At 38.9% G+C, this 27,043-nt stretch overlaps 2 protein-coding genes and 1 non-coding gene across 3 annotated transcripts; 1 reads left to right on the top strand and 2 right to left on the bottom strand.

Moving 5' to 3' along the window:
• Positions 1-214: 214 nt before the first annotated feature.
• LOC109177251 lies at positions 215-3,236 on the top strand. The gene is made up of 5 exons (XM_019326566.1): positions 215-322; positions 457-1,809; positions 2,036-2,375; positions 2,474-2,698; positions 2,803-3,236. Exons 1-5 carry the CDS (start codon positions 215-217, stop codon positions 3,234-3,236), a joined length of 2,460 nt encoding a protein of 819 aa, XP_019182111.1.
• Positions 3,237-3,947: 711 nt separating this feature from the next.
• LOC109177309 (3-hydroxybenzoate 6-hydroxylase-like) lies at positions 3,948-8,132 on the bottom strand. The gene is made up of 6 exons (XM_019326622.1): positions 7,961-8,132; positions 7,067-7,213; positions 6,457-6,507; positions 5,531-5,699; positions 4,646-4,877; positions 3,948-4,528 (listed from the first exon to the last, which is right to left on the bottom strand). Exons 1-6 carry the CDS (start codon positions 8,050-8,052, stop codon positions 4,005-4,007), a joined length of 1,215 nt encoding a protein of 404 aa, XP_019182167.1. The 5' UTR covers positions 8,053-8,132; the 3' UTR covers positions 3,948-4,004.
• Positions 8,133-21,022: 12,890 nt separating this feature from the next.
• TRNAS-AGA lies at positions 21,023-21,104 on the bottom strand. The gene has a single exon. It is a non-coding gene; the product is annotated as a tRNA-Ser (tRNA).
• Between the last annotated feature and the right edge of the window lie 5,939 nt (positions 21,105-27,043).

Below are 27,043 nucleotides of genomic sequence, written 5' to 3'. Positions count from 1 at the left end.
GCCGGCAATTTACATGGGATAAGGAAAAGGCACACTGAATTGGATACAGGAGAGACTTGATAAGGTCTTAGTAACGGATGGTTGGGGTGATATGAATGAAAATGCATGGGTGGAGAATTTACAGACTCGAGCTTCGGACCATTCGGCTCTTTTCCTAAGCATCAATGCGATTTGCACGCGTAGGGAAAGGGGGCCGAGGAGGTTCAGGTTTGAGATGGCATGGTTGTTGGATGAGGGCTGTAAGGAGGTGGTAGAGAGGGGTGGCAGGAGGGGTGGCAGGAGGGGAGGACGGATGGTTTATCACACTGTCAGAATTATTGTGGTATGAAGTTAGACCAGTTCCATAAGTTTGGTGATCGGATTGGACAGTTGAGGAGGAAGTAGGAGAGTTTTCAAAACACAAGTGACCCAGCAGCCCTCGCTGAGTACCAACTGGTCGAGAATCAGCTTAAACAGTTGGAGGCCCAAGAGGATGTGTTTTGGAGACAACGAGCAAAGCAACATTGGCTCCGTGGTGCAGACACCAACACTAAGTTCTATCACAGGTATGCCTTTACCCATAGAAAAAAGAACTATATTGCTAGTATAAAGAATGATGTTAGTGATTGGGTTGAGGGCACCGATATGCATGCGGCGGTTTTGAGATATTTTACGGGTATTTTTACTTCTAATAATTTGTGTTGTGATGATCCCCTTTTTGATGATTTTGCCCCTCGTGTGTCTAATGAGCAAAATGTGATGTTGGATCGCCCATTTAATGGGGAGGAGGTAAAAACAGCTTTTTTCTCAATGTTTCCGGATAAAGCACCTGGCCCGGATGGAATGAATTCAGGCTTTTATCAACATTTTTGGTCAGTAGTTGAAGAGGATGTAACTCGGTTTATAACGCATGCGTTAAACTCAGGTGAGTTCCCAGAAGGGTTAAATGATACCAACATAATTTTAATTCCCAAGACGGAAGCGCCCGAGACAGTTGCAGATTTAAGACCGATTGCCCTAAGTAATGTCACGTATAGAATTATGGCTAAGATGTTGGCCAATAGAATGAAAACACTTATGGGTAATCTTATCTCTGAGTCCCAAAGTGCTTTTATTCCTGGCAGGCTAATAACGGATAACATCTTGGTCGCGGCGGAGGTGGGACATTACTTAAACAGGAAACAGTGTGGAGCTGTGGGCTGGAGTGCATTAAAATTAGACATGTCAAAAGCTTATGACAGAATGGAGTGGTCGTTCCTGGAGAGGATGTTGGTTGTTTTAGGGTATAGTGAGAAGTGGATCCAGCTTATTATGCTATGTGTGACAACTGTGAATTATACTGTGATGGTTAAAGGTGAAGTAGGGGGACGGGTCAAACCGACTCGTGGTCTAAGACAGGGGGATCCTCTCTCCCCTTATTTATTCATTATCTGTGCTGAGGCGCTTTCGATGTTGTTGCAAAGGGAACAGGGGACAGGATCAATACATGGGTGTAGAGTCGCCAGGGAGGCACCCCCAGTATCACATCTGTTTTTTGCAGATGATAGTCTGCTTTTTTTCAAAGCAAATACTCGGGAAGCTGGTGTCATTATGCAATGTTTGGTAAGGTATGAGAAGTTGTCTGGGCAGGTGGTAAACTATAATAAATCCAATATATGTCTTAGCCGGAATACTGCAGGAGTGGACAGAATGCAAATTGCAGGGTGCCTGGATGTTGAGCAGGCAGACAATTTTGGAAAGTATCTTGGCCTGCCATCATTTGTGGGCAGAAATAAGAGAGCTTTTTTTCTTATGTGGAGGAAAAGATTAGGCAAAGGATTGGATCATGGAGTAAAAAAATTTTATCTCAGGCGGGTAAGGAAGTGTTATTGAAAAGTGTAGCACAATCTATGCCTACGTTTTCAATGAGTATCTTTTTATTGCCTGAAACAGTTTGTCAGTCCACTGAGCGAACCATGAATAAATTCCGGTGGGGAAGTGGAAGAGACAGGGGATACATTGGAAGGCATGGGATAAATTGTGTGTCCCTAAGAAGTTTGGGGGTTTGGGGTTTAAGGAATTAAGAGCTTTTAACCTGGCTATGTTAGGAAAACAGACATGGAGTTTTCTTACCAATCCAGGATCACTTGCCGCAAGAATATATAAGGCTCGCTATTACCCCACTACTGGTTTTGTTGATGCTACTATTGGGAGATGCCCGAGTTTCTGTTGGAGGAGTATAATGGCGGCTCACCCAATAGTCACGGCTGGGGTGCGACGCAGGATTGGGAATGGACAGTCAACTCTGATATGGGGTCATCCATGGTTGCCGGATGATCCTAGCCCCTTGGTACAAACAAATATGCCAGAAGAGTTAAGAGAGGCGCGAGTGGCAGGTCTAATTGATCCACAAACAAGTACATGGGATCCACATATCTTATCTGATCTTTTTATCCCTGAGGATGTGAACCGAATACTTATGATCCCTGTAAGCCCTGACTATGATGACTCATAGTATTGGATGGGGACCCAAAAGGGACATATACAGTAAAAAATGCTTATAGGCGAATTGTGGGTGATTTTGAGAGTAACCCAGGAACTTTTGATAAATGGGTGAAGATGTGGAAGTTGAAAGTCCCACCTAAATGGAAGACTTTTTTGTGGAGAGCCATATGTGATATCCTACCCACTGCCACTAATTTGATTATTAAAAGAGTGGAAGTGGACCTCTTTGCCCAATGTGTGCTTTAGATCATGAAGATGTGTTGCATGCTTTAGTGTTCTGTGAATATTCTACACTAGTTTGGAATATAACACAATTGCCTATAACAAATATTGTTACAGATTCCTTTTCAACATGGTTAACGGCGGCTATGACGGTCCTAACGGAGGAGCAAACACGACTCATGATAGCGGTCCTATACAGTATTTGGAGAAGCCGCAATGCGGCGGTGTGGGAACGGACCATGGTGCGGCCAGCCGATGTGGTCAGGGGTGCAGCAGTGGCGGAAAGGGCATTCAGCGCAGCACACTGCCGCCATCCACTGCCGGAGCCTACGCCAAACTCGGGCCAAGACCAGCACGAGACCGGCGCCACTTTACGTTGCTATGTGGACGCGGGGTTTCGCCAAGGAACCAGGGAGGCCACGTATGGAATTGTTCTAATATCACCCGAGGGGTCCTTCGTACCGGCAAAAAAGGGCAAATTGCCGTTTGGTAGTTCACCACTCATGGCTGAGGCGCTGACCTATAAGGAGGCGCTTTCTTGGCTTGCATAAAGGAGTATCACATCAGCAAGTTGTCTCACGGATTAGATGATTTTGCGGAGTACCATGCAGCAGCAAACCACACCCATTTACTCTTATGTTGGGGTCGTGATTGACCAATGCAGAGCTATTATGTCTTTGTTTAGTTCTATTTCGTTAAGCTATGTGCCTAGACAGATTAATTTACATGCTCATACTTTAGCTTCGTTAGCCTTCGCTCAGGATCATTCTATGTATTGGGATTCTATCCCGCCTGACTCTATTATAGCTTTGATCAATTAATACAATCGGCAGATTGGTTTTTAAAAAAAAAAAATAATACATATATTATTTGCATATATAACTTGAACTATAATTTTTAATTATTTATATTTATCAATGTGTTAATATTGTGCATGAATTTTCGCGCATCATGCGTCCAAAATGCTAGTTTATATATAAGGGTAAAAATTATTATTGATATGAGAAAGTGGGAAGTACAAAACTATAATGCTACAATACACAATCTAATAACTAATAAAACATGCTTGAAACATAACATAACGCAACTAGTTAAACAACTCAAAATATAGGGACCAAGTCACCTCTTAGGATTGATGTACAATCCTTTAACAAGACACTTATTTAGAATTTCTATCAAAACATTAATACATTTCACGGTATTAATTTTATAATATTATATTGTAGTACACCTAGACCATCCATTAAGATATACGCATTAAGTCCGCACAAGCTTAATTTAGTAATTTAGTAAGCAGTATTTGAGGCAAGATATACCCATTAGAGCTTACCACAATCAAAATGAACATGGGATGCTCTATCCCTAAACAGAATAGCTAAGGTAAAGCCAACAATCATCTTTACGAGTGGGGATGTGCTCCCCACAATGATACCAATGAGATAAGTGATAGTGGACAATCCCAAAACCCGCATTCTCCTTTCCTTCACATATTGATCCAACCCAGCTTCGATTTTCGCAATCTTTTCCTTCTTGTTGTTGCCTTCAATCCCACTCATTGCCATGCTGAGGCATCTCCCCAGCACAACCGCATCTTCTAGCCCGGAGGCGCCACCCTGCCCTACGAAAGGGCCCATCACGTGCATTGCGTCCCCCGCAACAGTAACCGTCCCTTTACGCATTCTCCCAATGAGCAAGTCCCATGGTGCACGATACCTCAAGTGCGCGGCAGACATAGAATCCAGGTCCGACAATTCTATTGCTTCGTGTATGTTTGAAGGGAAGTCCTTTATTAACTCTAGGGCCATTTGTTTGATGTGTTTTGGATCATGTGGGAACTTATCTCCTGTCAATCACATTAGATTATAATAAGAAAAGTGAGGTCTAGTATCAATTGTCTATCCAAATTCATCAATGGGGATTGAAGGTTTTAGTAACAAATTAGTGAAGAATTAATTTATACCTGATAATAAGTGCGTTGGAAGGGCCACAAACCAATGGATCAAATGTTGAGTAATTGGAAGCATTCCAACCCCAATTTCTCCTTTTCTAATTCGGCGAAATTCATGTGGCATTGAATGAGCATTTGGGTAGGTGGTGAGGCCCCTAATTACACCAACATCAAATGCCCTTGACGCCTTCAACCCTAGCAACTCTGCCACTTTTGATCTCCCTCCTTCACACCCTATCACAATCTGCCATTTATAAACTCATTAACCTTTAATATGTAACCAACAAATTTAATTTTAACACATAAACTAAAAAATTATATTTTAATGTCCTGCATTGACACCAATTGACAAAATCAAATGTTTATCACCATACTAAAACTATAGCTAATAATTATAAGGGAGAAGGGTCAAATAGGCTCTCGAACTTTAGTTTAAAAGTTAATTAGGCCCCTAAACTTTTTAAAGGTGCAATTACACCCATCAACAATTCATTTAAGTGCAATGAAGCCCAAAAACAAATTAATAACCTGCTATCACAGGTCATTAGGGTTCAGGCCACCTTCCGGCGAATTTTCCGGTAAAAAAAAAAAAAAAAAAAAAAAAAAAAAATTTTGACCGGCGAAATTTTCGGCAAATCTGGGTCTGTTGCTGGTCACTTTTTTTGCCGAAAAATTCGTCGAAAGGTGGCCTGAACCCTAATGACATGTGATAGCAGGTCATTAACTTGTTTTTGGGCTTCATTGCACCTAAATGAATTGTTGATGGGTGTAATTGCACCTTTAAAAAATTTAGGGGCCTAATTGACTTTTAAGCTAAAATTCGAGAGCCTATTTAACCCTTTTCCCTAATTATAATAATTGAACAAACAAAATAAAATTAAATATCTGAAAAAATACCTCTGCATCAATGTAGCTCCCACAAGTGAGCAAAAGGCGTGGCGTTTCAGTAACAGTGTCAAGGTCAATGGAGACAACCTCAGAACCAAGGCGTATAGTCCCAATCGGTAATTCGTCAGCCAACGTTGTGATAAGATCACTCCTTTGCAAGCAACGTGACTCTCCAGTCCTATCCATAATCACCACCACATACATACTTAATTTAGTATATAGAAATTGATAAGTGGACTTACAGTAACAATAATTAAAAAAAAAAAAAAAAGATACATATTGAATTTTTTTAGGAGGAAAAATAAATAAAAACTATATATAACTTTTTTTTAGAATGTTACTGACTCTATTACATTGTAGTATCTGTTCAAATATGTTTTTTCAACTTAATGAAGCACACAGAGTCAACAATGTCTTCACTGAGGAGAGATCTCATTGCTTCCCACATAGGAGAGATAGAACAAGGTACTTGGCGCTATGTATAACTTATTTTTCCCTAAATGACTCAAAATATATGTTAATATGTTATGTTAGTAAAAAGTAAAAAAGTTAAGAGTATGTATAGTGGATTCTTTTAATAATTTAATACAATATAATAGAAAACAAATTAGTATAATTTTCAAACAATACTTTATAACAACTTATTATGATTAAATTAATTTATTATAAATATTACATTATGATTAAATAAATAACATTGAAGGCAAACATGTCTATATATTTATTCTTGATCATACATTGAAGATTTTTTTTTTATTATTAAAGATATAATATTAACTGTAATATTTTATTACATATTCCGTTATTTTTTTCTCCTTTTAAACATCTTAGTGACAATGATTGTTTGAAAATTTTATGTTTACAAATTTAAATAATTTATTCAACTTTCAATTAGTAAACATGAAAATTGAAATATGAATGAATATCAAACTTACACATGTTCTATCTTTCGTTCTTTATTTTCGTCAATCAAGATATCACGTCCCCTGCATTAATAAGAAATAATGTATTAACATAACATTATTTTTTAAAAAAAAAATGTGAAACAATATCATAAAATTCACACATATATTTATAGCACAAGTAGTATGTAAATTAAAGTAGAAAGAATAGGTTGTATGGTGAACTTATTATCACAAGTTGATATATATACTCCATATATGATAGCGACGAGCACCACAAAATTAAATTATATTTGGATGGAGTCAATGGCAGGCAGGTAGTGGGAGTAATTGTTGTATGGACGTACAACGCTACATACACATTATTATAAATTATGCAATAAATGATAATTTGACCATATTCCTTCTTCTCCTATAAGTTGCCCCAATTTCAAAAACCCCTACACCCCGACTCGACAGAGCATTTGATGCGTATAAAAAATTCTGTCTACTTTGAACATAATCCTCACACTGACAGAAATTCGAACCTTGGTCTCTTTTCTCAAATATTATCTACTGAATTAATGAGTTAAGCCCGTGCCAACCATTTGACCATATTCCATATATACATATGGCAAGTTGTTAATCAATAATAATCACTCACCCCTGCAGAAGAACAGCCATGCTTCTTAGCCGGGACCCAACACCAAGTTGATCAAGTGCTCGCCATGCGTTAGGCAACAGCCCAATTCCTCCCCCTTGTGCTCGAAGTGTTTCCGATCTTTCTAACACTATACTTTTCAATCCTTTCCTGTATATATCATACATCCCAAATACAAGTGATCCTAATTATGTACAAATTATTTTGTATAGTTGTTATGATATAGGTTGGATGGATGCCGGTGAAAGGTCAAGTCCATCATCCTATCTTTCGAAAATGTGATGTCGGTTTACAAAGAAATAAAGTTGCGAGTTATAATTTCTGGTGTAGTGATAAGCGCTTGATTATCTAACAAGCTAAGTGGTATCAGAGTCAGTTTACGGGTTTGAGTCCCAGCAAGAGCAGTTTAGACTGGTTGTTTAGACTAGCTGGTGTTGGGCGGAGGCCGATAATGGCCAAGTCCAGCACCATGTGGCTAAGTGGATTTTTGGTCGGATGCTATTAAAGGGTCAAGTCCATCACTCTGGCTCTCAAAAAGTCCAACACCATGTGGCTAAGTGGATTATTGAGTGGAGGACGGTAAAGGGTCAAGTTCAGCATCTGGGCTCTCAAAAATGTATGGCAGTATAAGAAAATAAAGTTACACATTCGCTACGAGCTAATTTTTTGCAAAATGGTAATTAAGTGTTTGATCTTAACAAGTAGTATCAAATTCAGTTCACATATTCGAGTCCGAATAAGAGCAAAAACTGACAAGTGTTAGGAGGAGAATTGTTGGCCGGAGGCAGTGGAGGGTCTATAAGGAGATAATACTAATACTTTAGTAACAAAATTTTCATATTTATGGTATCTGTGAGCTTAATAATACAAATATATATAGGTAGGTTGTAATGGTACCTGTGAAGAGCAAGGGCTGTGGCAAGTCCACAAATGCCACCACCGATTATCACTATCTCATGCTTTTCACTTGCCGCCGCTGCAAATTCCATCTCTCTCTCCCTCTCTCTCACTCTCTCTGTGTTCTATATTAGTCAAAGTGTTGAGTATGGTGGTCTAGGAGTGGCGAGTACATATATTTATACTAGTAATAGTGGGACCATTTTGAGTAGACTTTTCCAACCAACATAGTAGACTAGTTGATTATTTTGGAGCAGTCAACTTACGCTGCCCATGCTATTTGTTACTTTTTGCGTGTAAACATTTAATGATAATATAAAAAAATTTGATGTTATGAATAATTCTGAACCTCTTCCCCAAGAAAAAACGAAGAGGTCAATCTGGACTGTCTTCCTATCCAAGAAAAGGATGAGGGAAGCAACACTCTTCCTCTCCAAGAAAACATATATAAATGGCTTATTGTGAATTTGATTTTCTTTTTTTAGTATTACTTATCCTATTACAAGGTAATATTTGTTTTATATTTTCTCTATCTGTTGTAACCTAAAGAATCAATATAATTATGATTTTAACATTAAATATTAATATTTGACATTTGTTACGTTTTTGCACAACACACATAAAAAGACTAGTACAATAAGAAAAAAAAAAAGTTAAATGCATTTATTAGAGGTAAAGTTAAAATATATCATATAATCAATACTTTATATATTCTTAATGAAACTTTTTCAAAGGCAAGCAAATTTTTTTATTTGATCAGAAGGAATTGTAATTCTGTAGAAATGCAATCCCCTCATTTTCAAGGAATTATAATCATATGCTTGCCCTGGTATTTTCAATTTGATTTCTTTTTCTTTTTTTTTTTTGGAAGAAAAAAATTAAAGATACTTTTTAGACAAAATTACACTTCATTTTTCTAATCATATGATTCCCTGATAGTTGTTTTGTATAATTTTCTTTCTCAAAAAGTTAATTGAAAAAGTTATTTTGAATAGCTTTTTGAATTTTAGCATTTTGAAATTACAAAAAGTTAATTAACCAAATCAAAAAGTTAATACTAGTCAAATAAGTCAAAATTAACATATAGGCTAATATATTACCAAACAGGGCCATAGGTAATTTTGTTTAGGCGATCCAAGAAACCTTATAGGAAGTAGGAAGCTATTTATGAGAATAAGGATTACTCTATATATCACTAAACCACTAAAGCGCAAAAAGAAACTCAAGCGAGCCTATTGTCGGAGAATGATTCTACGGAGATTTCAAATATTAAATATTACTTGACTTTTGCTTCAATTAGTTTGTGGCATTGTGGGGCATATTAAGAGATATTGTCTGAAACTCTTTGAAGAAGTGAATCCAAACGAGGAAAAACTTTATGGGGCAAGGCTGAGGGCCGCCGGCCGGCGTGCACAAACGACCCAGGGGCAACGGTGGCTGGTCGCAAAATCACCAGGACCGAAGGAGACAAGGAGTACGAGAATGACAAAGGGGGAAGAGCGGCAATCCTTATACCATGGACTAGGAGTCACACTGCACTTTGAACCTTAGTTTATGTATATGTGTTTTCTATTGTGACTTTTTATATCTTGTGTTATTATATGTACATTGTACGTTAAGAGTATGAATTTTGTATATGTAACAAATTAGTAATTGTGTCTTATGTTACGAATGTTTGTGTCTTGTGTTGTAAATTCTGTACGTATGAACATAAATTATGTACCTAAATAAAATTTGAAAAATAAATAAATATATAACATGTGTATGTGTCTTGCGTTATGAAATTTTATACCTCACGGGTATGAATTTTGTACCTCGAGTTTTTAATCCAGAAATGTTATTTTATGTGTCTTGTACGTGTTGTAATTTTTTGTGTTTTGTGTTATGAAATTATGTGTCTTACGAGTATGCATTTTGTACTTCATTGTTTCAATTTAGAGTCCATAATATTATGTGGACCCTGGTCCATGATATAAATTGATACGTGCCACTGTGCCAGATACATCAGTACTATCTAATATGGGTAGTGGTGTTAGTTGTACGACCTTATGCGAGACTGCAGAAGAGGAAGCAACAGTTTTTCATTTTGAAAACAGTTTTTTTAAGTGTGTTCTAGTTTTTCAGAAATTTTTTTAAAAATTATTTTCAGTTTTCAAAATTGAAAACTGTGTTAGTAAACATGTTTTCTGTTTTCTATTTTTCAGTTTCTAAAAATTTTCAGAAATTTTCAGTTGATAAACGGCTCCTTGTGTTTTAGTATAATGTTGGTCGGAAATGACCATAGGATGGAGAGGTGAATTTGAAACTTCTTATGTAAATAAATGCTGGAGAGTGGAGAGTCGGGCCAAAACTTCAAGTTGGGACCCATATTACTGCATTGATTCCGTAGACACGTACATCACCGTCTGTTTTAGGACTTAGGTTGCAAAACGTTCTGCTACATGTACTCCCAAATCTTACTTTTCCAATTTTACTTTTTGATGTGACGAGTTCTGATAAGTTAGTTTTTTTTTTTTTTTTTTTTATGTGGATCTCAATACAAATGTCTATATTAAAATTTTGTATGTGAGAATAAAAATTAAAAGTAGAAAATGAAAGTACACATAGCATTTTCCAGTTGGCAAATTTGGAGCAGCGACCAATCGTTTTTCTTTATTACTCCATTATTTGGAGTATTAAACTGTTTGGTGTAAACATTTTGATCCATTATATTAATACTATTATTATTATTATTATTATTATTATTATTGTAATTTATTCCATAATATGTCTTTTGTCTTTTTTTTGCGCACAGTAACATTTTATCACCTTATTATTACTATTATTATTAGTATTTTTATCCGTGCGTTGTACGGAATAGATTTGTTATAATCTTTAAGAATATTTTGATCAATATACAAATATAAATTATAACAACGAATATTATATATAGTGCAATTGATGAAATGAGTTGTATCGCTTATGTTTTGTTATGTTATCATTGCTTGAATTCGAGCAAATAATTGCCCAGTTATCCGTGCAGTCTGCATGTGCAATGCACGTACAGTGCGTGTGCAATGCACGTGCAGTGCGCGTGCAATGCACGGATAAAATTTATTATTATATATTTAGATAATAAAATTGTTACTATTTCTTTAATCTTTTCAAAATTTGTTAAATATTCTTTCAAATACGTTTGAATACGTATCAATGCTGAACACTACTGAAATTTTTCGTATGAGCAGAAACAAACATGGGGGACCGTTTCTACATTAGAGAGAAACGGTCTCCCTGAATATGTTTTTCCTTGGTTGATATCGGATTAAAATAATATAGATTAGAAAAATTACGGTATTAATTTTAAGGGTGAATCAACGATTTGGTCCCTCACTTATTCGCGACTTGTCAATGTTGTCCCTGAATCACGTATTCATCGATTTAGTCCCCGAAAATAATTGTTTTTCGTCAAATCAGTCCCTATGGCCGTATTCTGTCAAGTCTCAGGCGAGAGCTCCGATTTGCCCTGGGCATTTTGGTCTTTTCATGCCTTCTTCTTCATTAACTCTGACCAAACTTCGCCGGAGAAGCTCAAGCTCGCCGGAGGGAGCTCCATCTCTTCCGCCGACGTCAGCTGCACCTCCGATGGCTTGCCTAATTAACACCTATGGTGTTATGAATCAAATCCAATGGTAAACAAGGAGAATTTTTCCATTCCTTAGCATGCAATTTGAGAATTTCAGCAAACAACCCTTTTCTGCCGTATCTCTCCATCTTAGTTCTCTCTCTCGTTCCTCTCCTCCGACAGCGAGCGCCGGCGATCCCCCGGCAGATCGCGGCGACAGGTGGCGGCTAGCTCCGTCTCTCTTCTCTCTCGGTAAAAGCTGAGCAACAACCAAACAAATCCCTATCTACCTCTCGTCTCTCCCTTCTTCTCTCGGCTAACTCACGTACGGCTTCAACAACATCCGACGGCGAGACAAGGTCCATGGACCTACATTTCCCCTCCCTCTCTCTGGTGGAATCAGGCGGAAGCAGCAGATCGGAGCAGCGACCTCCGCCCCTCTTTCTTTTCCAGCGAAGCAAATAGATCGGCGGCGGCGTGGCAAGCTTAGCTTCGTTTTTCCGGCGACCCTTGCTCAAGAGATGGCGGCGGCGACCTCCCCTTTTCCCGGCGAGGCAGAGACGGCAGTGGTGGGTCCCTGGCAGTTGATCCCTCTCGGCGAAGCAGCAAACCGGCACCACGACTGGATGACTCGCCGGAGAGTGACGTTTGGGGTCAACAACTCATCATCGGAGGTGAAGTTGACGTCGACGACGATGGAATGAAGAAGAAGGCGTGAAAAGACCAAAATGCCCAGGGCAAATCGGAGCTCTCGCCTGAGACTTGACGGAATACGGCCATAGGGACTGATTTGACGAAAAACAATTATTTTCAGGGACTAAATCGATGAATACGTGATTCAGGGGCAACATTGACAAGTCGCGAATAAGTGAGGGACCAAATTGTTGATTCACCCTAATTTTAAAGATTTTGATTTTGGTAGGGCCTCATTTATTTACTTAAAGTTTTCATAGTTTCTTGCAATTGCTTCCAAGTAGAAGTAGTTTTCATAGTTTCTTGCAATTGCTTCCAAGTAGAAGTAGGTGGATAAAGACAAAGATGAATTTATTTTGATGAATGAGAACTTATACTCAAATAATAGATACGTAGTATTATTTTTCTTTGTCTAATTTATATTCATATCCATATTTTTATGAAATGGGAAACACTTAAAAAGGAATAACATTTCAAATTGACGTACAGATTCCATTTATTTTGTCCAGAAATTTGCTCTGATCTTCTCCAATACGACCCTCTTGTAAGTCAATTCAAATTTCAAACAATATAATATTTATTGTTTAAATATATTATTAGAACAAACCTGAGAGAGCAACCATTTCCCTAACACTAAAGCCTTTGTTTGAGTAAGAAGAAATAAGTAAATATTAGGGAAAATTGTACTTTTTGTCTCTAAATTATATGATAATTGTAGAATTCGTCCCTAAGTTATTAGTATTGGACATACTCACCTTTCGTCTCTAAGTTATTATTGACGTTGCACTTTTCATCCTTTTACTAATAAAACATTAGGGACGAAATTTGTAATTTTAGTATAACTCATGGAAGAAAAGTGAGCACAGAAGAACAAAAAATGCGACACCAATGATAATTTAGGGACGAAAAGTGAGCATGATCAATACTCAGGAACGATTTCTATAATTATCCTATAACTTAGGGACGAAAAGTGCAATTTTCCCTAAATATTATTATATTTAAATTCTTACCACAAAAATAGAAAAGTGAAGAATCACACTTGTGTGAGACCGTCTCACTGATCTTTATTCGTGAGATGGGTCGAGTGACCATGCAAATATAATGCTAAATATTACATTTCATCTTGACCCAATCCGTCTCACGGATCTTACACAATTTTTTGCAAAAAGTGAAAGATACGGAGTAGATGGTAATTTTAGAATTTTTTGCACATCACGCATAAAAAGACTAGTACATGCAATAAGAAAAAAAAATTAAATGCATTTATTAGAGGTAAAATTAAAATATATCATATAATCAATTCTTTATATATTCTTAATGAAACTTTTCCAAAGGCAAGCAAATTTTTTCATTTGGTCAAAAGGAATTGCAATTTTGTAGAAATACAATCCCCTCATTTTCAAGGAATTATAATCATATGCTTCCCCCTGGTATTTTCAATTTGATCTTCTTCTTCTTTTTTTTTTTTTTTTGGAAGAAAAAAAAATTTAAGATACTTTTTACCCAAAATTACACTTCTTTTTTCTAATCATATGCTTCCCCCGATAGCTATTTGGTATAATTTTTTTTTCTCAAAAAGTTAATTGAAAAAGTTGCTTTGAGTAGCTTTATGAATTTTATCATTTTGAAATTACAAAAAACTAATTAACTAAATACTTATATTGATATTTTTTTAACCAAATCAAAAAATTAATAATGATTTATTAACCTATAGACTAATATTTTACCAAAGAGGGCCCTAGGTGATTTTGTTTAGCGGATCCAAGAAACCTTAGCTTATAGGAAGTAGGAAGCTATTTATGAGAACAAGAATTACTCTGGATATCACTAAATCGTTAAAGCGCAAAAAGAAACTCAAGCGAGCCTACTGTCAGAGAATGGGCAAATTATGCTGTGCATCCTGACGGTAAATATGTTACCGGAAATATAATATAAGAGTAACGAATAAGAAAGTAACAACAGTTGTATTGTCTTTTGTCTTAGTATCGAAAGTACCGTGTGTCCAGAGTATTGAACGTCCCCCTCCAAGCTGAGGGGAGCCCCTACTTATAGAAAAGCTGCTAACGGTAACAACATGAAGCATAAATGGGGAGCTAAGCCTTTAATTCTCACTCATCAATGGTAACATCAATGGTGGCTTCAATGGCAGTAAAGGTGACAGCCGTTGGAATTCTGCCCGTAGGAGTTTTGCCCGTTGGGTTTCCATGTGGTGTCGGGTCAGATGCTGCATATGATCCGGGTCGGGTGCCAGCACCACTATCCTGTCACCAGTCCCCCCTACTCCTGAGTCTACGGATGTGTTTGAGTTGACTAGTGAGTAAGACTGAATTTGCTTGATATCGTGCAGAATCCCGGTTGATCCCGAGTATGTGATTTTATTTTCCAAATCACACATGAATTTTTTTTTATGCTGGCCGAGACGGACTGCGGCTTAGGCTGGCCGAGGTGCGTGCCTCCGACCGAGGCTGAGGCGTCGCCTCGACCAACCATGGCCGAGGCGTGCACCCCGGCCGATCGTTCGTGGCCGAGGCGTCGCCTCGACCGCTCGTGGCCGAGGCTTGCGCCTCGGTCGATCGTAGCCAAGGCGTCGCCTTGTCCGATCGTGGTTGAGGCGTCGCCTCTACCGACCGTGGTCGAGGTCGAGGCGTCGCCGCGACAGATCGTGGCCGAGGCGTGCGCCTCGGCCGATCGTGACCGAGGCGAGCTCCGGCCCTTTTTTTTTTTTTTTTTTTTTTTACGGACAGGCTGAGGCGCCTCCTCGGCCAATGGCCGAGACGCGTGCCTCGGCCTGGCCGAGGCGTGCGCCTCAGGCCCCGGCCTAGGCGTGCGCCTCAGCCAATGGCCGAGGCGTGCGCCTGGCGGCCTTCTTTTTTTTTTTTTTTTTTTTTTTTTTTTTTTTTTTTTTTTTTTTTTTTTTTTTTCAGGCTGAGGCGTCGCCTTAGCCGGGTTTGGCCGAGGCGTTGCCTCAGCGTGGGCGCTGGCAGAGACGCGTGCCTCGGCCAGTGACCGAGACGCGCGCCTCAGGCCTTTTTGCGGCTCGGCTTGAGGCGCTGCCTTAGTCGTGCCTTGGGCCGAGGCGTCACCTCAGCCCGCACTGGGGCGAGGCGTGCGCCTCGGCCTTGGTTTTTGTTTTTTTTTTGTTTTTTTTTTTTTTTTGGCTGAGGCGTAGCCTTAGCCGGGTTTGGCCGAGGCATCGCCTCAGTCGTGGGCGTTGGCCGAGACGCGTGCCTCGGCCAGTGACCGAGACGCGCGCCTCAGGCCTTTTTGCGGCTCGGCTTGAGGCGCCGCCTTAGTCGTGCCTTGGGCCGAGGCGTGCACCTCGGCCTTGGTATTTGGTTTTTTTTGTTTTTTTTTTTTTTTTGTTTTTTCTATAATGCGGCGTCGGCCGGCTTTTGGTTGATCGAAGGTGGTGCTGAGAACCTTTTATTTGAGCAAAGTAACCTGGGCAGACCATGATTACAAAATATTTTTTACAGGTCTGGACGGACCACGACTACAAAATATTTCTTATAATATCTAATTAAATGTTCTGAGTTCCATACCCGATCGATCATCCTTGCAGATGGTGTGGACTTGTAGGTCATTTCCGTCAATCTTTTTGCATGCTTTTACGTAACAACTGCGTGCTGCTCTCTGGTCTCCTCTGACGACTCCTATCCCACTCGGAGTAGGGAACTTCATACACAAGTGTTCCGCCGACGCTATGGCCTTGTGGTCCTCCAGTGCCGGTCTCCCCAAAATGATGTTGTGCACACAAGTGAGTCTTACAACGATGAATTCCACGTCAAGTTTGCGAATGTTAGGGCTCGTGCCTATCTCCTCTGGTAAGACCACTAACCCCTCCGTCTCCACTGAATCACCCGTAAATCCAGAGAGTGGGGTACGTACTTCTTTGAGCTGGTTCCTAGGTATCCCTAACTTGGTGAAGGCTTCGTAATACATCACATTGACTGAGCTTCCCGTGTCGACTATGATGCGGCTGACAATGACATTGTTGACGTCCATCTCAATCACCAGGGCGTCATGATGGGGTAACGGGCCCTCTGGGGTCGTCATTAGAGAAGGTGATGGCCTCCTGTCTCTGTTTCTCTTCTCTAGGAAGACTCACCACTTCTCCCACGTATAGCTGCCGGCTCCACTTCTTTCTTTCCGCAGGAGTGTCACCCCCTGCGGATCCACCATAGATAAAGTGTATGGTGTGCTTCTTTTGTCGTCTGGGCGCCACCTCGATTTCTTTCTCGCTATCATTCTGCTCAGATATTTGGTCGTGTTCTCTTTTTTTGGCGTTCGAGGTGGACGGCTCGGTGCCATCCTCATTCCTCCAGACATTTTTTGGTGGATTGTGTTGCGGCTGTTGCTGCTGCTTGGATTGCTTGACGAAATGTCGGAAGTAGCCCTTCTGGATGAGTTCTTCTATTTGTCTCTTCAAAACGTGACACTCATCCGTATCGTGGCCGGTTTGCCTATGAAACCTGCAGTACTTTGCTTGGTCTCCTTTTGGGGAGACCTTCATGCACTCTGGTGGGAACTCGACTATTCTCATCTCCTCAGCCTGTTTTAGGATGACGCTGACGGGATGGGTAAGAGGAGTTAGGTTACGCAGGGGAACCAGGCGAGGCCGTTCATGGTCCCGGCCCTTCCCTGCGGACAGGTGGTTCGAACGTGGTGCCTGGCTGGACGGACCAGCTTTCCCAGGTTTCCCGTTTTTCCTGCCGTCCTCCTCATCTTTCTTTTTCCTGTCGACGTCCTCTGCTTCGGCATAGCGGCTAGCCGTCCTCATCAAATTTTCGTAAGAACGGGGGTGGTGGGCGTTCAGCTGCTTGTGAAAATACCCCGATCTCAAGGCGTGGATGAATATCGGGATCGTCGTCTTGGAGTCGAAGTCGTAGACATTATTGACTTCCTTTTTCCACTTGATTAGGAAGTCTTTGAGGCTCTCGCCTCTATCTTGCTTTACTACACAGAGGTGAGAGAACGGTTTCTTACGCTGTATGCTACCAGAGAAGTATGTCAGGAAGCTTTTGGACAACTCTCCAAAATTTTGGATCGACCGGTCCGGGATGGTGTTGAACCAATCTTGGGTCGTTCCATCCAGGGTGGACAAGAACGCTCGGCACATGATGGCGTCCCCTGCCCCAATCATCACCATAGCAGCCTTGTACCTAGTCATGTGGACACGTGGGTCAGTGGCTCCCGTGTATGCCTTGATGGCGGGTAACCTGAAGTCCCTCAGCAGAGGTACGTCCATGATGCTTGGGGAGAACGGTGCTGCCATTCGTACCTCGGGTTCCGGCGACTGCTCCCGTGCCTCCACCCTTCTTGCTAACTCCTCGATCCTTCTCTGCAGCCTTTCGACCAGGGCTGATTCGTCAGGGTGCCGGCGCGGGGCCGGCTGCCGCTCCTCCATGTGTGGGGCTAGTTCATCGACGTGTCGTCCATCTGAGTGTCGACGCGGAGCTGGTTCCTCGACGTTTCGTCCATCCAAGTGTCGATGTGGAACCCGCTCACCAACGCGTCGTTCGCCCGCTGAGTGCCGACGCGGAGCCGGCTCATCGACGCGTTGCTCCGCCGAGTGCCGACGCGGGGCCGGTTCATCGAAGCCTCGCTCTTCCGAGTGTCGAATCAGGGCCGACTCGTCACCGTGCCGGCACGGGGCCGGCCCACGAGACTCGCCCATCCTTTCTGTGGGCGATCTCTCCGCTTCTCTTTCCTCGTGTCGGCGAGGGCCTCTAGCGGAGGACCCCTCGGCACGCGACTCCGGTCTTTGCCGAGCGGGCGCCCCGTGTCCCAACCGTTCTAAGGCAGAGCGGGAGGGCCTGGGCTGCCGTCCGGCCAGTCCGCTTCTTTGGGTGCCCTCTCCCGGACCCCCGGTCCTAGTGCGACGCCCTGCGTCCCTCGCGACACGGGTCGCGTCCTGGGCATCCACCCTCCGTGGGGATTCTACCTCTATTTCCTGAGGCCGCGGCGGGGGCACTTGGCCTTGTAGTCCCACCGCCACTTGGTTTAGTGCCGCCGTCACTGCTTGTTGAATGACCGCCTGGAGGTTCATGACTTGGTTCGCCCCTCCATTGTGGAGTTGGTCTCGTAGGTCTCCTCCATTGTTGAGTTGGTCTCGAAGGTTCCCGGGCCTCCCGTTGTTGAGCTGTTCTCGGAGGTCCCCTCCGCGATTGTTGGTGAGTTGGTCCCGGAGGCACCTGAGGCATTGCCATTGTTCACGTTGCGGGAACCATGGGAGCTGCGGGACACCATTCTTTCAAACTTGCTGTTTAAAGAGGAATGAGTTGTGTGTGTCGTAGCCTGCTTGAGTATTGGACTCAGGCTCTCAATGAAAGCACCAATGACGGTAAATATGTTACCGGAAATATAATATAAGAGTAACGAATAAGAAAGTAACAACAGTTGTATTGCCTTTTGTCTTAGTATCGAAAGTACCGTGTGTCCAGAGTATTGAACGTCCCCCTCCAAGCTGAGGGGAGCCCCTACTTATAGAAAAGCTGCTAACGGTAACAACATGAAGCATAAATGGGGAGCTAAGCCTTTAATTCTCACTCATCAATGGTAACATCAATGGTGGCTTCAATGGCAGTAAAGGTGACAGCCATTGGAATTCTGCCCGTAGGAGTTTTGCCCGTTGGGTTTCCATGTGGTGTCGGGTCAGATGCTGCATATGATCCGGGTCGGGTGCCAGCACCACTATCCTGTCACATCCGTATGCACCATGCATGATGCATACGGATGCAAAAATGACGTCGTTTTATTAAAAATGCGTGTCTCATTTAAAAAAAAAAATCAATTTTGATTCCCAACAACAACATTATATTGTGCATAATTTGAACTATATATCCAGAATTAATGAACTAAAATTTCAGAATCGATGAACTAAAATTTCAGAATCTATGAACTAAAATTCCAGAATGAATGAACTAAAATCCATAATGAATGAACTAAATATCAATAATGAATTAACTAAATATCCATCATGAATAAAAAAAAAAATCAGTTTCGATTCACGTCTAAATATCCATAATCAATGAACTAAAATTTCAGAATCTACGGTCTAAAATTCCAGAATGAATGAACAACATAATGCTATTGAGGGGAATCAAAACTGAATTTTTTTTAAAGTGAGATGCGTGTTTTTAACTCACGCACATTAATCAAATATTATATATTACTTAACTTTTGCTTCAATTAGTTTGTGGCATTGTGGGGCATATTAATAGATATTGTCTGAAACTCTTTGAATAAGTGAATCCAAACGAGGAAAAACTTTATGGGGCAAGGCTGAGGGCCGCCGGCCGGCGTGCACAAATGACCCAGGGGCAACGGTGGCTGGTCGCAAAATCACCAGGACAGAAGGAGACAAGGAGTACGAGAATGACAAGGGGGGAAGAGCGGCAATCCTTATACCATGGACTAGGGTTGACACTGCACTTTAAACCTTAGTTCATGTGTTTGTGTTTTGTGTTGTGACTTTTTATGTCTTGTGTTATTAAATGTACATTGTATCTTAAGAGTATGAATTCTATACATGTAACAAATTAGTAATTGTGTCTTATGTTACGAATTTCTGTGTATTGTTTTGCAAATTATGTATGTATGAACATAAATTATGTACCTAAATTAAATTTTAAAATAAATAAATATATAACATGTGTATGTGAATTGTGTTATGAAATTTTATACCACACGGGTATGAATTTTGTACCTCGAGTTTTTAATTAGTTGGATCCATAACGTTATGTTATGTGTCTTGTACGTATTGTAATTTTTTGTGTTTTGTGTTATGAAATTGTGTGCCTTACGAGTATGCATTTTGTACTTCATTGTTTCAATTTAGAATCCATAATGTTATGTGGACCCTGGTCCATGATATAAATTGGTACGTGCCAGATACATCAGTACTATCTAATATGAGTAGTGGTGTTAGTTGTACGACCTTATGCGAGACCGGCAGAAGAGGAAGCAACAGTTATTGCGTGGACTGTGGTCCACAGAGCTATGTGGACCACGGTCCAAAAACGACGTCGTTTTACGCAACCTACTACAAATACATTTTTATAACTCATAATGTACATTATTCTAATTCAAAGTACATTATCTTACTCCAAAAGTTTCATTATTCTAAGACATAAAATTCAACGATGTCATTGTATAAACAGTACAAACAATAATTTTGAGTTAATACCCAAAATCGTCCTCGACTATAGTGGTTTTTCTCAATTTCGTCCTAAACGACTTTGGTGACCTAATATCGTCCCAGACTTTTGTGTTTCGCTCAATTTAGTCCCATACTTTTGTGTGTTTGCTCAATTTAGTCCTTCATTTGTTATTCTGTCCATTTGATGTTAAATAAATAGACAATTCAGTAATTTTAATATTGGCATCTCTTTACTCATAGACATGTGAACTGCGAAATCCTTTTTTTTTTTTTTACGAATTACTCCCAGAATTACTCCTAAAACTGCAAATATAAAATTTGATTTGCAGGTCCGGGAGTAATTCTGGGTGTAATTCGTACAAGAAAGATGAATTTCGCACTTCACAAGTTGAAAGTAAAGAGAGATCAATATTGACATTACTGAATTGTCCCTTTATTTAACACCAATTTGACCGAATAACAAATGGAGGACTAAATTGAGCGAAACACAAAAGTCTGGGACGATATTAGGTCACCAAAGTCGTTTAGGACGAAATTGAGAAAAACCACTATAGTCGAGGATGATTTTGGGTATTAACTCCAATAATTTTCCATAATAATTAATTTACATGAACGGTAGGATTCAAACCTGCGCAGGCAAAGCCTACATGATTTCTAGTCATGCCCGATAACCACTCCGGCACGTCCACAAGCAATCAAGATTCTTAAAGTTGAATATATATCCTATTAAATTATACGGAGTAACAAAGAGAGGACTCACCATCAAGTCATCAATCAACTCCTTCAACTTCCATACAATCTTAGATTCAAAAAGCCAACAGACTACCAAAACAATGCAGTTTAAAAAAAAAGGTTTGTGAATTTCTATTTGATTAAAAAGAAAATATGTAAAGTAAGATCAATGTGTTTAACTAAATGGTAAAATAAAATAAAGGCTTCTTAAAGAATTAATTTTAAATAAACAATACTCCGTATAAAATAAAGGATCATGGAAATATTTACGTGAAAACTATAAATGTGAAAGCTCCAAATTGTTTTGTAGTAGTTGGGGGCGAGGCTGTAATGACAGATTCAGAAAATTTTTACAGTAAAAGCAAAACATTATTAAAATAAAAGAGATAATTTTAAAAAATAAATAAATAAATACCTATTATAAATTACACATTTCACTATTAATATGAAAGAATGATATATGTGTGTATTAAATATTAAAAAAGTTATTAAAAACGTGACTGTGTTGAAGCTTAGGAGGAGGTAAAACTATGTTGATATCAAAGGATTCAAACTCTTAACCTTTATTATTACCAACCATGTGCTCTACCAACTAATCTAACACATTTCATATTGACATTTAATAGTTTTTTTATACTAATACTAAAACCTGCACTATATATACATATATACATACAAATATTATATATGGGGTGGGGGTGGGGTGAGGGGGGCCCTTTGGCTCTGCCTCTAGTAGTAAGGGGTGATTCGTAGGTTAGATAGTATTTGGAAAAAGAGATCAAGGTTCGAACTTCGCTAGCAATAGTGTAGATCGAGATTATGTTCAAAGTGGACAAATTCCTTGTGTAGACCGACATTTGATCATGTTTGCTGAGCTATTGAGTCACTGTAATTTATATCCTTTCAAATGTCCTGTCAAATCAAAAGCGTGGGCCTTGAGGTTGGAGATTCAACCTTTGGAAGAAGTAATGGGCGATTCGTATGGAAGAAAACGAAACTCTCAGGATGGTTTTTAGGGAGACTTTGATGAAGTTATTAACGGTAAGGTTTATGGGGGAATGTATAATCATGTCATTTTTGTAGAAAAGCATACGTGTAATATTCTTACACATGATTCAATTTAATATGAGCCAAGGGTTTTAATAAAGACAAAACTTTAAACTTTACGAGTTCTTGCATTTACCTGTAGCGTTGAGCAAAAGGATATATATATATATATATATATATATATATATATATATATATATATATATAGGTTCTGGTGCGGTTAGGGTGCTCAGGTGTGGTTGTGCGGTTTAATCTGGACCATTCATCTCGCTTAAATTAACATCCAGGATTACCAATTTTTTTTTAAAAAAAAAACGTGGTGGCAATTTTGTAATTTTTGCATCTAGGTCAATATTAAGGTGAGCGGTTTTGTGATTAATGTGCGTGAGTTTTGTATATAAGATGCGTGAGTCTTATGCGTAAGGTGCGTGAGTTTTGTGCTTAATGTGCGCGGGGTTGTGCTTAATGTGAGTAGTTGTTTAAACTTAAAGTGTGAGCTTTTGTACTTTAGGTGCGTGAAATTTGTTCTTAATGTGAGTGGAGTTTGTGTTTAATGTGCGTAGGGTTTGTGCTTAATGTGTGAGAAGCTAGTGATTAATGTCAGTAGTCATTGAAACTTAAGGTCTGTGAGTTAATACTTAAAGTGCATGAGTTTTGTGCTTAATGTGCGTGAGGTTGTGCTTAATGTGCGTGGGTTTTGTACTTAATGCATGTGAGTTTGTGCTTAATGTGAAACATTTTAAAATCTTAAGTGTGTGAGTTTTGTGCTCAAAGTGCTTTGTTCTGTGCTTAATGTGCTTGTGTTTTGTACTTAAGGTGCGTGGTGATTTGTGTATTTAAGATGCGCCATGTTAATGATTAAGGTGCGTCCAACCGCACAACCAGGGACGGAGGGAGAGGGGGGGCAGGGGGCGCGGCTGCCCCCCTCACCCCACCCCCACCCCATATATAGTATTTGTATGTATATATGTATATATAGTACATGTTTTAGTATTAGTATAAAAAAACTATAAAATATTAACAAGTGAGTTAGAGTAGGTGGTAGAGCACAACTTTGGTAATAATGAGGTTAAGGGTTCCAATCTTAGCATCAACGTAGTTATTACAATTTTTTTTTAATAGCTTTTTTAATATTACACACACACTCTATAATTAGATGTGTAATTTATAATGTGTTTTATATTCAAATTATTTTATTAATTATGTTTCATATTTTGTTATGAATATTTTTATAAAGTTTCGATGTGTTTTATTTTTCGTCCATATCCAACAATATTTACAATTATATTTCTTAGGTAGTTTATTTATTTTTTTTAAATTATCTCTTTTGTTTTAATGTTTCGCCTTTTCTAGAAAAATTTTCTGAATCCGTCTGTACTGTTTCGCCCCCCCACCCCCCCCCAACCAAATTTCTGGCTCCGTCCCTGCGCACAACCGCATGGGAAGCCATCCCTGCACCTAACCCTTTCATATATATATATATATATATATATATATATATATATATATATATATATATATATATATATATATATATATATATATATATATTGAATGTTGTTCATAACTACTTTCTCAACCTACTGAAGCACAAAAAGTCAATGTCGCTTCCACTAAGGCTCAAACCCACAACATCTCTCATATGGGAATACAACCTTGGTGCCATTTAGACTACAAGGTCTTGGTAAAAGTAAAACAAACTCTTATTTTACTTGGTAGTGCTGTTGTCACTCTTGATTAAATCTCACCCTTGTACTTATAAAGTGATGTCGTATGTTAATGTGTTTAGTATTATAGTGTATTATCAAATTTTTAGCAATGTTTTTTTTTTTGTGTGTGTAAACCACAAGGTGGTCCGGATCTTTCTCTATCCGTTTAACAGTTAGGTCTATCCGAATCCTCGTTCGCTCCGAGAGTCATAGAAGCTGGACCAAAGAAAATCGTCATTTGTAAGAATCAAACCCAGATTATTTCAAAATTCTCCCCCTCAAAGAGAGTGCCACTTGAAGTACCTCTTGGGTTATTTTTAACAATGTTAATCGCTCTTGTCTCTTGTGTAATCATTGCAAGGTCATACACTTTTTCGTCAAAATCATAATTTGAAATCACTTACCTCGTACATATAGCAACTCTATGCAACAACTTCTTGCTACAACATATTTTGCTTCAATCGTTGTGATAGATGAACAATTTTAAAATTCTTACAAATGCACAGATTGATAGTAGTGTGCAAAAGTAAGGGGTCGATTCAGAATGCCCAAACTAAGGTGAAATGAAATATCAAAATCAATAAAAAAAGAAAAATGAACTAGAAAAAGAAAATAGAAAACTTATAAAAACTTAAGTAATGAGTTACCAACAATGAGATAGAAGATACTCAAGATAGGCAACCAATAAAGAAAATCCTAAGTACATGATGAATTGATCACCATTACTAATTTTACATTTGAAGCTTAATATTGCCAATCAAAGGTTTATTCTTTCTCTCATATAACTATTATGTATGACATCAAAAATTAGTTTTGTATCATAATCGTTCATATGCCTAAAATATTTATTCAAACAATTAAAACATACCTACTAATAATAATAAATATATAATAATAATAAATAAAATAAAAGTCAATACTGTTAAGGTTATAAGTGGAATACAAATTGTGTTAGTGTAATATATTGCATTAATGACTTGTACTTTAGATTCTCACTCTTATATTAATACAGATAATTCCCAGTGATACCCATCATCTTTTAAGGTTGTGGGTTAAGTTCAATGGTTCAGTGGGTAGTATTTGAGAGAAGAGACCAAAGTTCAAACCTTAACGGCGGTAGTGTGGAAATTATGTTCAAAGTGGGCAAATTTCTTGGGTGCATCGGCATGGATGATTCCCTTTGGACCAATTTTTTGTGCCTTTCGGAGCGAACTGAGTGGATCAGAAAGACCCGGACCAAGACCATTTCATCCTCATTCTTGCCCAATACACCAATAGTTATGATGTGCAACCGAATGCACCATGCATGTTGCATACGATGCAAAACGACGTCGTTTTGACTAAAAACGCGCGTCCCACTTTTTAAAAAAAAAAATCAGGTTCGATTTTCGGCAATAGCATTATTGTGGATATATAGTTATGAATTTATGGATATATAGTTATGAATTTCTGGATATTTAGTTCATTCATTGTGGATATTTAGTTCAATCATTGTAGATATTTACTTCATTCATTCACTGTGGATATATAGTTATGAATTTATGGATATATAGTTATGAATTTCTGGATATATAATTATGAATTTATGGATATTTAGTTCATTCATTGTGGATATTTAGTTCATTCATTATGGATATTTAGTTTATTTATTGTGGATATTTAGTTCATTCATTCACTGTGGATATATAGTTATGAATTTACGAATATATAAAAATGTTATTACCGGGAATCGAACCTGATTTCTTTTTTAAGTAGGATGCGCGTTTTTAACCAAAACGACGTCGTTTTTGCATCCTAGTGCATACGGATGCAGTATAATTTGCGCGGTCTTTGCATTTCATCCTCATCTCTCTATCTTTTTAAGAGCCCAAAAAGATAAAATGTAGAGCCCAAATTCAAGAAAGCCCATGTATAAATGCTTGGCAAATTATATTATGCACCGCGCGTCTTTTTTTTTTAAATGAAAATTAACAGTGTTTATTTCCGCCGTTTCGCACCCTTTTGCAAAAAGTAACTCTGTTATTCAGTGTCATTTTGTATGAATTGCAGTTTCAGTTGAACACAACTACAGTTTCATTTCGATATAACTATAGTTTCATTCGATATTTATAGACTCAAATATGTGAAAATGTTATTTAATTTTATTTTATATACACTATAGTTTCATTAAAACACAACTACATGATCATTTTGATATAATTACAGCTTCATTGTATAATATACACTCAAATATGTGAAATGTTATTCAGTTTCAGTTTATATACACTGCAGTTTCATTTCACTATAACTACATTATCATTTTGATATAACTGCAGTGTCGGTTTGGATATACTGTAGTGTCAATTGGTGTTTAATACACCAAACAAACGGACTCCGTTAACTCTAACGGCGGGCCGTTTCTTTACTTAAAGAAACGGCGTCGTTTTTTACCGCGGTGCACATGCACCGCGGTCTATAATATAACGACTGTAAATGCTTCGTTTCTCTCTTCATTTCTTTTACTTCCAATCTTAACCATGTCCAAATCAATCAACTTACCTCTCGTCCTTTATCCTTAGCAAGTTGAAAATCTTTGTTTTTTCGTCTGTTCCATTGTTAGTTCAAGAAAAATAGCTGACTATCTCAATTCTGTAAAAATAGATGAGAATATAATTGTGTTGTATTCAATAATAATGTCTGAGAGTACAGGAAGCGAATATATAGAGATGCTAGATAGAATCCTAGTCTAACACAAATAATATAGTCCTAGTCTAATATGGATAATAGAGTCCTAATAGTCCTAATACTCCCCCTCAAGCATAAGGTTGGTCAGCCAAAACATTGAGCTTGCAACGGAGTAAATTAAAACGTACAGACGAAAGAGACTTAGTAAAAATATTCGCTATCTGATCTTTGGTAGAAATAAAATTGGCTTGTAATTCCTTCTTCGCGACTTTATCACGAACAAAGTGGTAGTCGATCTCAATGTGCTTGGTGCGAGCATGAAACACCAGATTAGCACACAGATAAGTAGCTCCCAGATTGTCACACCAGAGTTTGGACACAGAAGGTGACGCAAACCCGATTTCCTTCATCAGAGAGACGAGCCAAGTAACCTCTGCAGAGACATCCGCTAGTCCTTTGTATTCAGCCTCAGTTGA

This window comes from Ipomoea nil, unplaced genomic scaffold (genome assembly GCF_001879475.1).
Source record: "Ipomoea nil cultivar Tokyo-kokei standard unplaced genomic scaffold, Asagao_1.1 scaffold0804, whole genome shotgun sequence".
NCBI lineage: Eukaryota > Viridiplantae > Streptophyta > Magnoliopsida > Solanales > Convolvulaceae > Ipomoea > Ipomoea nil.
The sequence above is the reverse complement of the archived record's forward strand: the minus strand, read 5'-3'. Positions and strand labels throughout refer to the sequence as shown.

Bases quoted from the DNA above. Each gene is read 5' to 3' on its own strand.
- LOC109177251 (XM_019326566.1), top strand. From the start codon at position 215: ATGGCATGGTTGTTGGATGAGGGCTGTAAGGAGGTGGTAGAGAGGGGT. The intron at 323-456 runs GTATGAAGTTAG...CAGCTTAAACAG, and splicing joins ACACTGTCAGAATTATTGTG to TTGGAGGCCCAAGAGGATGT. The intron at 1,810-2,035 runs GTAAAAAAATTT...TTGGGGTTTAAG, and splicing joins GCAAAGGATTGGATCATGGA to GAATTAAGAGCTTTTAACCT.
- LOC109177309 (XM_019326622.1), bottom strand. From the start codon at position 8,052: ATGGAATTTGCAGCGGCGGCAAGTGAAAAGCATGAGATAGTGATAATC. The intron at 7,214-7,960 runs GTACCATTACAA...TGATATATACAG, and splicing joins ACAGCCCTTGCTCTTCACAG to GAAAGGATTGAAAAGTATAG. The intron at 4,878-5,530 runs GTATTTTTTCAG...TATAAATGGCAG, and splicing joins GGAGCTACATTGATGCAGAG to ATTGTGATAGGGTGTGAAGG.